We start from the raw sequence: 12,522 nt of genomic DNA on the forward strand, positions 1-12,522 counted from the left end.
GTCAGTAAATAGACAGTACGCATAGGAAGAAGCCAGCCAATCTAAACAGCCTTCTTGATTGATGTCTGTTATTGGCCAATAGCAGCCGCATATGGGAATCCACTTTATTAGGAAATAAAGCATCCGGAAAAGAGCGAGGAGCAGGCTTTTGTTGAAAAGAGAGCCTTTGGGAGAAAGGTGACTTTGTGTACTGCTTGTGAGCTCCACGTGCCACGCACGACTGCAAAATTTGCCTGAGGCGTTCACAGTAGCGTATGCTATCCGCGGACTGTTTTTTTCACGAAGCTCGAGGAGTGGTTGAGGACCCCTTTAACAGAAAGGGCAGGCTTCGTTTTAGGGGATGGATAAGGCCTTTGAACAAGAGAGCCAGTGGGTCAGCTTGTTTTCCTCTTTAATCTCTATTTTGTGCGCATGCTGTATGGGACGCGTGCTTCGCTCATCTCTTCAAACACCGCTCTACACCTCTTGCAATGCGGCTGCTGCAAGCAGGCACTAGTGATGAAAAACTATCAATTGCACTATAGATACTATCCATAGTCTGGTCCTTACTGATCTATCACTAGTACAAAAACTACCTATAGTAGCATTAATAGCAAACTATTGATATTGGTAACACTATCAAGCACACTATTGATACTACTATCGATAATGTAAAATCATGTGACGCACTCCCAGTAAACACTGCAACATAAACTTGGCTAGGTTCCCTGTTTCCGACTGCACGAAGTGAGCGTTACATATAACAGTCAGTTATAGCTAAATTTCTTGTAATACAATTAAAACTCTATATAAAGAACTTAAATATAATAAAATTCTATATATAAATGAAGCAGTTACCTCTTTATAACTTCTTGTCCATAGAACACCATGTATTTAGAATCTAATATAGTGAGTGTTTATACACAACATCAATATAACAAAACTTCCCTGCCTGCTCTATAAAAAAAATATACTGAGGCATTATGTGCTGAAACCACAATTTTATTATAAGGCACGCTGTAGTAGGGGACGCCGGATTAATTCTGACCACTGGGTTTTTTTAATGCGCATGGTACATGAGCATTTTTGCATTTAGCCTCCTTCGAAATGCAGCCGCCACAGTTGGAAGTCGGTCCCACACCCTTCAAATTTCATGCTTCCTAGTGCCAAAGCCACTATGCTACCATGGCAGGTGACTGCTGCCATGAAAGAATATCGAGACAACAAATGGAAAATTCCGCGGCTGCAATGGTCAAATAAGTGGCTGCTTGTGAATGCACCTCTGAAATTGCATGCCGTGCGACCAAGAGTGACCGCCGAAGCTGAGCAGGATTGTGTTCCTATAGAGTTTAAGTGTGAGCGATAAGATCCTATCGCATGCTGCGTGCTGTGTGCTTGGGGTGCGAGTGAAGCCTTGCGAGGGTCAGCTCAGAGGAATGGTGGCTTGATGAGCACTGTTTTAAAGCGCGAACAAGGGGAAAGGGGGAGGAGAGCGTGTGCGTGAGGAGGCGAGAGGAGCAGGTTGCCGAACGTTTCTATTTTTAGCGCAGCTGTGGCTTCGCATGAATATTAGCGTGACTGACTGCCTACGCAGCCCGTGCATCCTGTTTTAGAGGCATTCTGCAGCGTGTGCTAACGTACCGAGATGACGTGGGGCCACGTGCACTGTCTTGCCATATGTTCAGTACTGGAGGTTGTGTGTCTAGAGTTTTGGAGACACGTTGAAGCGAGAGGCAGAAAAAGCACTCACTTCCCACTGCCGGCACTTTTCATAATTGTCGTCCAACTGCAGGTGGCACAATCAGCCACGCCGGCAGAGTGGATGCGAAGGCGTGACTGGCTTTGCATCGTACTGCCGACGTGAAGATATCGTTGGTACGACATGATACCGTATCTTTCATGGCCAACTCTTTAATTCAACAAAATGAATTTTTGAAATTGAAACTTGCATTTTCAGATTGCCAGACAATATGGAAAATCTTGCTGCTCCTTCTGTGCGAGAAAAATTCATCTGCAACTGTACTTATTCGCATAAAAGGTTGCATTTGAATATAACAAAATTTTTATGTAGCAGAGCAGATTGCAGAATTTAGATTTTGTTATATCAAGATTTAAATGTATCACTAGCCAAGAATGGAAAAACTATCAATTGCATTGTCAGTGGCAAACTATGGATTTACTATCAATAGTACTACCGATAGTCAATTTACCAATAATTTTGCATCACTAGCGGGCACACAAACTAACATGTCCTGATGTGTCCTGATAGCAAACCAGGCAGCATAACTGAATGCTGTGCCTCTGGCTAGACTTTATTTGAGTAAAAGTAAGCACTAAATGGAGAAACAGTCTATTACAGCAACTGCTACATAAGCTGGAGCAAAATATGTCGCAGTTAGTGCGAAACATTATATTCTATGGTCAGTTATAACCTGACAGCTCAGAAAATCCTCCCACAAAAGTATGCCCGCTGGCTTGCTCTTCATTTAGCTAACTATAGTTGTTACAATATAAAAAACTATTAAACAAGCATAGAAAACTATTAAATTAAATATTTTAGGGCACTCTGAGGTTTGCCAGTATTTTTTCTAGATTTCAGAGTTTCATTTAACGAAAAACAATGAGTAAAAATATAACAGCAGCATTCCCCCCCCACACACACACACACAAGAAAAAATAAGCATGTAACATGGCAAATATTCGGAGCCATGGTTTTCAAAACATAATACATACTGGCATAATTCTTTCACGAGCCATACCTTGTGAAACACGATTTGGCACATGTCAGTGAGCGACACCTTCACAACAATCTCCTCCAGTAGATCTTTATATCTCTCTTGTGAAGTCAAAGATAGTCATAAAATGAAACTCCTACAAGGTTGCTGAACCCCGGTCGTTCCTTATATGATCTCCAATTCACTGCTAAGCACTACTGGTGAAGTAGTGCCCGACTGTCAGCCAGGCAGCATTTGTTTCACCATCCACCCACAAATTGCGCAGACAGCGGTGCACGCAGTGTGCGCATGTTCATGTAGATGTACACGACACCAATCACATAACCGCACTAAGTTCACCAAGCTGTCCGTGCCACGAGAGTCCTTCAATTGTAGGAGTACTCGACGTCTGACCAGACAGCTTCCACTTCACTTTCTTCAAGTTCATTCTGAAATGAAACGAAGAAGGAAAAGCAGTAAAATGAGCTGTCACCAATGCTAGCATCATTTGTATCTAGTTTAATGTGACTGAATTGCATATTTTGTCGCGTTATCAGGTTTACGTGAAACCTGTATTGATTGACTGTTTTTGCAAACTTAGCTGACTATTGTACTTTGTAAACAACCCTGCTAAAATGCCCATAGATGCGATTGCAGCATTAATAAATAAACAATAAAATAAAATAGAACATTTCCAATATACAGAAAGTGAAATGATCAATTTCGCGGCACCTGCTGGGCAACAAAACACTTGTTTACATTATTTGACACATGCAGACCATAAAACAGTATGATCACATCTGGTGCATGATAACATTGAAACATATGAAGAAAAAAAAAATGGAACAGGATGTCTTAAATGCATGTAGCAGAGTGTAGTGCTCATTGAAAGAGGAAACGGCAATAGTGTGGTGCTGCAAATAGATTTAGAGGAATTCAAACATGATCAGATTGTTCATGTTTCGTCTTGTGATGTCAACTTCAAATAATAAACTTATACGCCTAAATTGATACAACACTTAAGTTACCTAAGCTGGCACATGCTTACTTAATGGCTACTAATTATGGTGCATAAGTGACCTCCTCCGTGCATTTGTTAAGGAACGCGATTGGTCTGCACAACAACTATGGTCCTGCTAAACAAGAAACATTGAGATGAGTCTTCGTTTGCATAATTCCTTTTAGCCTGTAGACTGCAAGAACTTCTACTGCTTCTTACACCGTATTTACTTGCATAATGATCGCAATCACGCAATGATTGCACCCATGAATTTTGTCATCAAAATTCGATTTTTTTTTTCTTTCCCGTGTAATGATCACACCCCGAAATTTCTGCAGCAATATGTCTTTTGCCAAGTCTAGCTAATGACGATCGCGATTACCATCTGTCGAATGCTACGCGAACGACTCTTCAAGAAATACGAAGCGGTCTGCATTCACCAAGCATTCTTAAGCAGATGCCCCATTTCATACCTTTCATCGCTTTCTGCACTTCTATGAAAAAAAAAAGCTACAACCAAACTTGCCTTGGCTTTATTATTTGTAGGCTTCATGATGGATGTGGTCAACAAAAATAACAACAAAAAAGGCGCCTTTCGATTCTTCTCCTCTGCACTCGTGGGCACGGAACAAATTGCAAGCGGCAACGACAGTAGCCACGTTTACACTGACACGTTTGGAGTGTAACCTATTCATACGCCGACGCTTGTAACACAGCTAAGATATTCGCCCACCCTTACCGGAAACGTGCCATATTAGGATAGAAGTGAGGACAAATGTTGCAGTTTCCGCAGCATGCCCGCCATGTGTTTCTATGTCACTGGCAGCTAAGCGCGCCCACCTGCTTCTGTCCCCTCAAAGTGGACATGGCTAAGTTATTGTCGCAAGCTTGCTGATATTTACGATATTATGCATTACTGATACGGAAGAAACTGTTTCAATGCGCGTAATGTACTCATGAGAAGAATAAACAAAAACCACGTTCGGCGAGTTTGGCTTGCCCCGCCGGCTGCCATTTTTGTTTTGGTGTCCTGCACTGTTACAGCGGCAGCCACCTGTCTGCTGATCTGTTGTCATTCCGCAGCAAACGCGGGATGAAATTTTTTTTCTTTTCACAAAAAATTTAACCCGCGTAATGATCGCACCTCTGAATTTGTGCCAATCTTTTTTTACAGGTAAGTGCGATCATTATATGAGTAAGTATGGTAGTATCAGTTTTCTCAAATAGCGGCAGCAACAAAATGATAGTTATTCAGATAAGGTCAGGCTTGTGCATAACAAATTAAATGTGGTTAATTACTTGTAATCAATCACATTTATTGGTAGTTTTGGAATAATCCAATTACTTTTTTACTCTAACGCTCACTGTAATTCCGTTACATTTAAGTTTTTTTCATTAATCAATTACACATAACCAGTTACATTACTGACGAGATAAACTGTAACAGGTGACACAGCTTCGAGCACTTAAATTTGGTGGGAACTACAGTAAAACGTCCACGGTCACATGTTAAGAAAAGAAAATCTGGGTGCTCAGTACTTATTTCTTAATTCAAACGATAGGTCGCAGCCTGTATTGTCAGAACTGAGTGCTGCAGCTCGCGGTGGTTTCGCATTTCTGTGGGAAACATGAACTACTACTGCTGGGGCCTCTTACAATTCCTCAGTTTAAGTCTAGTGAAGGCATTGGCAAGAACTCCACCAGAGAGGATGGCTAACGAATTAAACCGGCAATTCTATGGCTTGATAGTGGTGGCCACTTGGGCCATTGATGCCAGAAAATCACCTGTGGACAATTATTTTTCCAGTTTTTTCATTGGCCCTATCGGAAGCGCCTTCTCCAAGCACCAGCAAAAATAAAGTACTGTGCTCCATAGAGGACAAACACGCGAACATGGAGGCATTCGGTCACTGCAATCTCGCGCGCCCCGAAGTGTTTGTACGTCACAACAGCACTCTTCCCCCTAGTATGCCCATCAAGTGCGTTTTCAATGTCGCAGCTGACGTTTTCACATGAAACGAAGGAAGATGACCGATGAAAAAAAAAAAAAAAAACATGTAGTGAACATAACCAACCTGTGAAGGGCTGTAGAGATGCATTGAAAGAGCTAGGCCAACTCATTCTACTTACAGTATTGTGCAATGTTAGTAAGAATTGGGAGGAAACAGAAAAACATTAATCGATTAGTTGCTGCATCACTTTCACAGGTTTGTAATATGTCACTGTGATCAATTACTTTTTTGCTGTAACGCTTACAAGTCTGCATAAGGTGCCGTGGGCATCATTTGCTTTTTTTTTTTGCTCATTGTTCACAATTTTATTTTGAAAAATTTTAATGATAACACTGTTTTTTAGACTGCAACGATGAACACAGGGTTTGAGACGGTCATAAGTGCGCCTTGCAATATTATATGTACGTTCCTTGCCACGAATGCGAACATATTTCTCTTGCTTTCGTCCTTTCTTCTTTTTTTTTTCTACATTCAGTGCACCGGACTTAACATTAAGTATTTGAAACACATAATGCTAACGTTAGACCTGGTGGCACTGTGTAAGGTCAAGAAGACTGCCTGCATCTCGCCAACAAGTTTCTATGTCGTAGCGCTGTTCAGCTCAGTGATACCCATCAAACTTTCGAAGTGTGTTACCTGCTTTGTTTTGTGTTACCTCGCTTTAGCAAAAATACACTAACCACAGCTTTTCTAGTCCCAAGATATACATATTTTCTTAATTTTGGAGACTCATAGGGCCCAATGGCAGGCCTGTCCAAACAGCAGCATTAACCTCCGTATTCAAGAACACAACTTAAAGGGCCCCTGACCAGGCCCCATAGCAAATTTTGGTTATACACTGGAAGTTGTTACGTGTCCTCTGGGGAGCATTCTGCCACAAAAATGTCCCAAATCGGCTCAATAATAACCGAGATAGAAATACTTCAGTGCTGCGAACCCGATTTCAGGAGGCGAGCTCCACTGCCAAGCGAGACACTCTCTCCACTCACCCCGTCTAGTCACCACAACTGAAATTCTTTTCCTGTGTCCTCTCATACAGGAGCTCGAGGATCATGTGACGCATACTTCACGGACCCCGCCTTCATTTTTTTTCCCCTCCTCGCTTTTCTTGCGGTGCGGCGCACTTCCGCCGACAGCGTCACGCACAAGCTGCTGCGATTGTCCTGTTTTGCAGAGCACACGATTTTGCATGCTGTGCACGAGGACACCTGACTAGTAGTATAATTCAGTGCTGCACGAATACTGAGGCAGACACAAGCGGATCACAGAGCCTCATCCAGTGCTGGAACACGGTAGAAAATGACATAGTTTCGGTGTCTGCACACGCTACTGCACGACGTGGGAACAAGCATACGGAAGGGAAGTACATCTCTCTTGCTGCAGTGCAAAGTAAAACAAAAACATGCAGACATTTGGTTTGTGTGTTCGATTATTTCTGTAAGCTTCAATTTGTCTATTCAAGCAGCATTTTGCACAAATAAGAGATGTTGCCTTGAATAATTCTCGAAGTCACGTGTCACCACGAGCGACGTCACAGTGCACACATGTGTACGTAGGCACACTGGCACGTGTAAGTCCTCCTTGGCTTGGAGCGCTACGGCCGCGAGGTCTTTCAGGTTTTTTCAGGTCTTTCCGCAGCGCGTAGCGATGCAATACTTTCCAGACATGATCGTTATTGCGCAACGTATGCTCTGTCTGCTCAAAGTTGCGAGACCTGGTGAAGGGCCCTTTAAGTTGAAATCCCACGCTTGACTTGATTTAAATCACAGCTGTCGTTAACGTGCCAGAGGAAACGCAATGAGCATTCTGGGCATGTTCGTGGCAGGCGTCACTGAGATCAAGTCAAGCATGGACTTCAACTTAAATTGCGTTATTGAATACGGGCGTAAGACAACGTGCCAGAAGTGAATCTTGAAGCGCACATTTCCAATGCATATCTGTATTTTCTGGAGTATGTTCAATAAATCTGGTCCTGCTTCAACACTTTGATCTTACTGACTTAAGTACTAACACCGAGACCCTACACATAAAAAGTGTCAATGTTAGGCAGGGGCGAACAATTGCACGGTGACCTTGCATGGCAAGTCAAAAATCTCATTGCAGTGTGTCCCCCACCAAGGAGCTATTCCTTTGAGCATTTAGGCTAGCCGGCTTGTCGTATAGAAGGAGCAATAAATGCTGCTTCTGCATGTTTGCACTGCTACGGCGTAGCTGTTTCCTTTATGACCAAGGATTCACAAGCAGCTGTACCTTAATACTGCATGCTGTACTTTGATAAAGCTCATCTACTGAGAGGGAGAACATCGGCACAAGAAAGCCATGGCAGAGGTAGACACGGGCTCTCACCTCCACATCCGACTCCGCTATCTCGTCAACGTCCATGTCGTAGCCAGGCTCCACATTCTCGGGCCGCTGCTCTACCCTGCGCGTGCCCCTTCTTGCACTTGCGTTGCTTGGGTCCAGGCTGCACGCAACAGAAAGAACGGGAGAATGGAGCAAGCGGTATGCGAGCCCCAAAAAAGCATGAAAATGCGTCAGAAGGAATGCTGGCATCCACCTCAGAGTTGCATGCAGCCACTCTCAGTGGCCAACGGCAGCTTTCGCTGAGCCACTGTAATCTCTGAAACATGGACTAACTTATTACAAAGCTAACGACACCACCTGCAAGTTGTCTTTGAGGTTCTCAGCAACCTACATTATGCTGAATGTGCTAGTTCTCATCTCAGTGGTAAAACTTAGCAGCACCAGCTTTGGTAAGCCATAGGAAAATACAAGAACTGAGAAAGCTGAGCGCCAGTGATTTCCAGCATGAATACAACACAACAGTCTATTTTAGAGCTGCAAAAAGAAGAAAAAGAAAACATTTGGTTAAAACACAACCAATACAATTGCATTTTTCTTCATGCAAGACCAAGAAATCCTTAATGATCCACTTGTAGCGAAGAAGAGGAACACTATAGTGGGCCATCCTCTCCAGCGCTTTCTAGTGGATCAAACTCTCCAGTGTTCTCGGGGGAACACTGCTCGTGCTGAGAGTCTGTGGCCTGCGATGACGGTTGGCCCAACAGCTGGTGGCTAATAAGCACCTTTACACTCTAAACATTTTAGTGACTGTATGGTACAAAATGCAAATTGAGCATGCTAAAATATGAAAAAAGAACAAAAATCGTAGTGCAGAATTTAATGGTAGTTTTTCTGTCTCGGGCAAAACAGCTGTGGTGTCCACAGAAAAGGCATTTGCTGCTTTTCGCTGCCACTTGCAGCTATAATGTCAACTCCTATGTCTTATGTGTAAACATAAGCCTTACAATACCAGGGATTAATTTTTTTCTGCACAAGAAAGTTTCGAAATTCTGCGTAATTCTAATCCTTGAATGGATTGCTCGAAACGCATAATTTACTAATTAACAAAATTTCACTAATACTAACTAATTTTACTTTACAGCACATATTAAAATTTACACATTACAGCCGGTGAGCTTGCAAGGCAGATCCACCTTGAGGAAATTTTGAGGATTGCAACAGTTTGAAGATTCACGCCATGAGACTTTGGTTAAAGGTGCAACTTACTTTTTTAAAGAAAACACTGTTTCCCGCACTGAACCACAATAATAACAAACTTTGGGATGCACACTTTTGGGATCAATATCTCACAACTGGTATCATCCTGAGAGCTCATTCCAAAGCGATACTCATTGGGAATTCACCATCTATAATCACTAAATTGCAGCATGTGCTGGAACATAATTAGTTGAAAACTTCCTGAGTGAAATTTTGTAGCCGCGAGAGAAGTGAGCGCCGGAGGAGGAAGGCGCCTGGAGCAGGAGAACAGCATCGCCGCGTTCACACCCCTTCCGTCTGTGCTCTGGTGCCGCGACGCTCAGTGTGCATGTTCATGGCACCACTTCTTTGCATGTGTAGCAATGCGTGCTTTCCCTGTGACACACTAGGGGTCGCACCGTCGAGATCAATGTAGTTTCCGCGACGACATTTGTGCCCGTTTTGTTCATGCGTCAACGCTGCGGTGCTGATTGTGCATATTCGTGGCGTCCATACGCTTGTGTGTAACCCGCATTCACGAAGTGAAACGTCGCCAATTTTTTCTTTCCAACCTGACGCATGTTTAGTCAGTGCTAATGGGACACAAGTAGGAAACATTATGGCGAGCTAGGTTGGTAAATTATGCTTCTGGCATACCAAAAATGCTGGTCCTACCACAACCGAAGGCTTGGTAAGTCTGAAAAGGAGCAAGAATTATACAAGTGGCGACGGACCTTCTAGATTTTTGCAACTGGCCGAAAACTGTAGTGCCTCTGCATCTTTCATAAAATGCATTAGTACAACGATAAGTACCAGGTGTTTCTCCTTATGTGGAACACTTAAAAAAGAAAAGAACCACACCCTTATATCTAAGCAGACATTAGCAGGACGAAGTTTCAATGATGATATAGCTAATTACCTAGAATGTGCCAATTAACCGTTTAATTACTAACCTTAGGTTACACATTTGTGCAAATCAAAACAGGGCAGTCGGGAAGTTATGCATGATTAGCAGAAATCATTAGACTAGCACCACTTTTGAGACATGCGACCTTAGAATGTGCAACAAAATATATTGGAGTTTTCAGTTAACAGTTCCCAAATACAAGCTTCTCACAGTTCATGATAATTTTATCTGGAGTGCCGAGGCATTTTATAACAGATTTAGAGTATGGATATCTCAAAAGTTGTGCTAGTCTTAAAATTTCTGCTAAGAGGGTATCACTTCACTATTCCCCGGCTTCAATTTTGCAATTATGTATGCCTAAAGTAAGCAATCAGGAATAAGCACATTTTAGGTATAATTAATGAAATTGTGAGACTGTTCTTGCTGTTAATGTTCCTTAGAGCTATATAGCTATGTGCCTCTGTGCCAAAAAGACAGGGGCATAAATATTAGTTTTACGTGTTCTACATTAAAAAAAAAAAAGTCGGAAACCATCGACGACTGTCAATGTAAGCGAATAGCCGAATACTTGTAGAAAGCTATTTACTTTTTTTAAAGAAATGACATGCCTGAAGACCTAGTGAGGATATTTAGTAGGCAGCATTCATTTTTTTATTGGGTATTTTTATAGAATAGAACTATTAACAAGTTACTCTGTAGTGGTAGTATAGTAGCAAAAAGCTATATGATGGCGCTCAGCAAGAAACTCAACTCGGTTGCATGAGAGCCCGCTCCTTTTGCATCGGCACCTTTGTTATCTGAGGTGGAAGTATGACCACCAACTGCCAAACACCATGAAAATGAATGAAAAAGCTAAAGAAAGCTATTTGCTTTAAAATACCACATATATTCAGTGCACATTGGATCAGAACCACTCCTTCTGCTTCACCGAGTCTAGACCACATTCTCAAAGTATGAGTTTTGTGTCAAAACACTGCTACGTGTCCCCAGTACTTCATTCCTAAAGTATGCCACGAATAAAACCACCTTTTTGTCTCATTAGTCAGCAAAGCAGAAACCGATAATTTTTGCAGATCACGTGACAACATAATCTGAGATGGTACTTAACTGTTACAATTGTTTTTGTGCAAACCATTTGTTTAGCTTCCCGCGCTCTCTTTGTTTCTTACCTGTAATACCGAATGGCATAGCATTCGATCAAATATTCTAAAATATTCAATATTTGCAAAAGCCTAGTATTGTGTGACCAGGACTATCTTGGGTATGAGAAGGTCAAGACTTCAGGTTCATTCACACGGGCGACCGATGGAGTTTGCACGACTGATCACAACTGGTGACCAAGAAGCAACTCAAGGTGACCAATGTTCATACCGAGAAATGCGACTGGCCCTTTGCCATACCGAAATGTCTCACAATTGATGCCATTCACGTCTGCTCACAATGCCATCACCACTTAAAAATAAGCAACAGCATATACAGACGTCCTCTTCCTGCGCTTCTGAATGTACCTAATTGGTTTAAAAGCTTTGCGACTGCAGACCCACAACAGTAGCTTTTTCACCAAAGCAACTACTACTTGCGATCAGTCGCATGACCTCTACGAGTGGCCAGTGTGAATGAGCCCTGGCAAACAGTACTGTCAAGAGCATACGACAGCCAACTGTTGTAAATGTGCAAGAGAAAGAGAGAGAGAGAAACAGAAAAAAAGAAGAAGGAGTCGATCCCGTAGTCTACGCACTTGAGGGCGATGCCAAAGTGCTGCAGGGCCTTGTCGTGCTCGCCTGTCCGGGCATAGAAGTCCCCCAGCATCTGGTGCAGCCGGCACGTGCTCTGGTTCTCCAGGTGCTTCTGCAGACTGCAGTGACACACAAGAAAAAGATGAAGGGAGGGCGTCACAAGCAAGCGCTACAGCGTGCCTGCAGCCAACTTCTTTTATGGGATCACAAAGGGAAATAAATAAGTAAATGGAGTCAATGTCAATATCAATTTCGCAATGTGAAGCAGGACAACACAGTGATCGAAGCTGAATGAAAGCGCAAACCAATGCAGCTAAGTGAATAAACTAGCAAACAAATGAATGAGGTTCCTGCCAACCTGTGAACATTAAAATCTGTAGAAATTTTGCAGACACGACCCCTGCACGGTCGTGTCTGCACACCACTCATTCATCTGGCTGTGTCTGCCCAATTTTCTATTCCAGCACTATCACAGGTTTTCTGAATACATGTGCCGCAGCGTCTGTTTTCTGCAGCTTGTCGTCTGCTAGCCGTGCTAGCCTACTGCTCCGGCTGCCGTGAAGGACACATGGAATTATTTTTTTGTTATGGGAGGGCAGGCCTTAAGCAGATGGTGTAGCACTGCCTTTTATCT

General features: G+C 42.8%; 1 protein-coding gene across 1 annotated transcript in view; it reads right to left on the minus strand.

Moving 5' to 3' along the window:
- Positions 1-2,790: 2,790 nt before the first annotated feature.
- Positions 2,791-12,522, minus strand: part of APC7 (anaphase-promoting complex subunit 7) — a 42,635-nt gene continuing 32,903 nt past the window's right edge. Inside the window, exons 14-16 of the mRNA XM_050172921.3 lie at positions 11,891-12,007; positions 8,052-8,169; positions 2,791-3,142 (exon numbers count right to left, since the gene is read on the minus strand). Coding sequence (XP_050028878.1) covers positions 3,080-3,142; positions 8,052-8,169; positions 11,891-12,007 — 298 coding nt within the window. The 3' untranslated portion in view covers positions 2,791-3,079. The remainder of the gene's footprint in view (positions 3,143-8,051; positions 8,170-11,890; positions 12,008-12,522) is intronic.

The sequence above is a fragment of the Dermacentor andersoni genome, chromosome 3 (genome assembly GCF_023375885.2).
Source record: "Dermacentor andersoni chromosome 3, qqDerAnde1_hic_scaffold, whole genome shotgun sequence".
Taxonomy (NCBI): Eukaryota; Metazoa; Arthropoda; class Arachnida; order Ixodida; family Ixodidae; genus Dermacentor; species Dermacentor andersoni.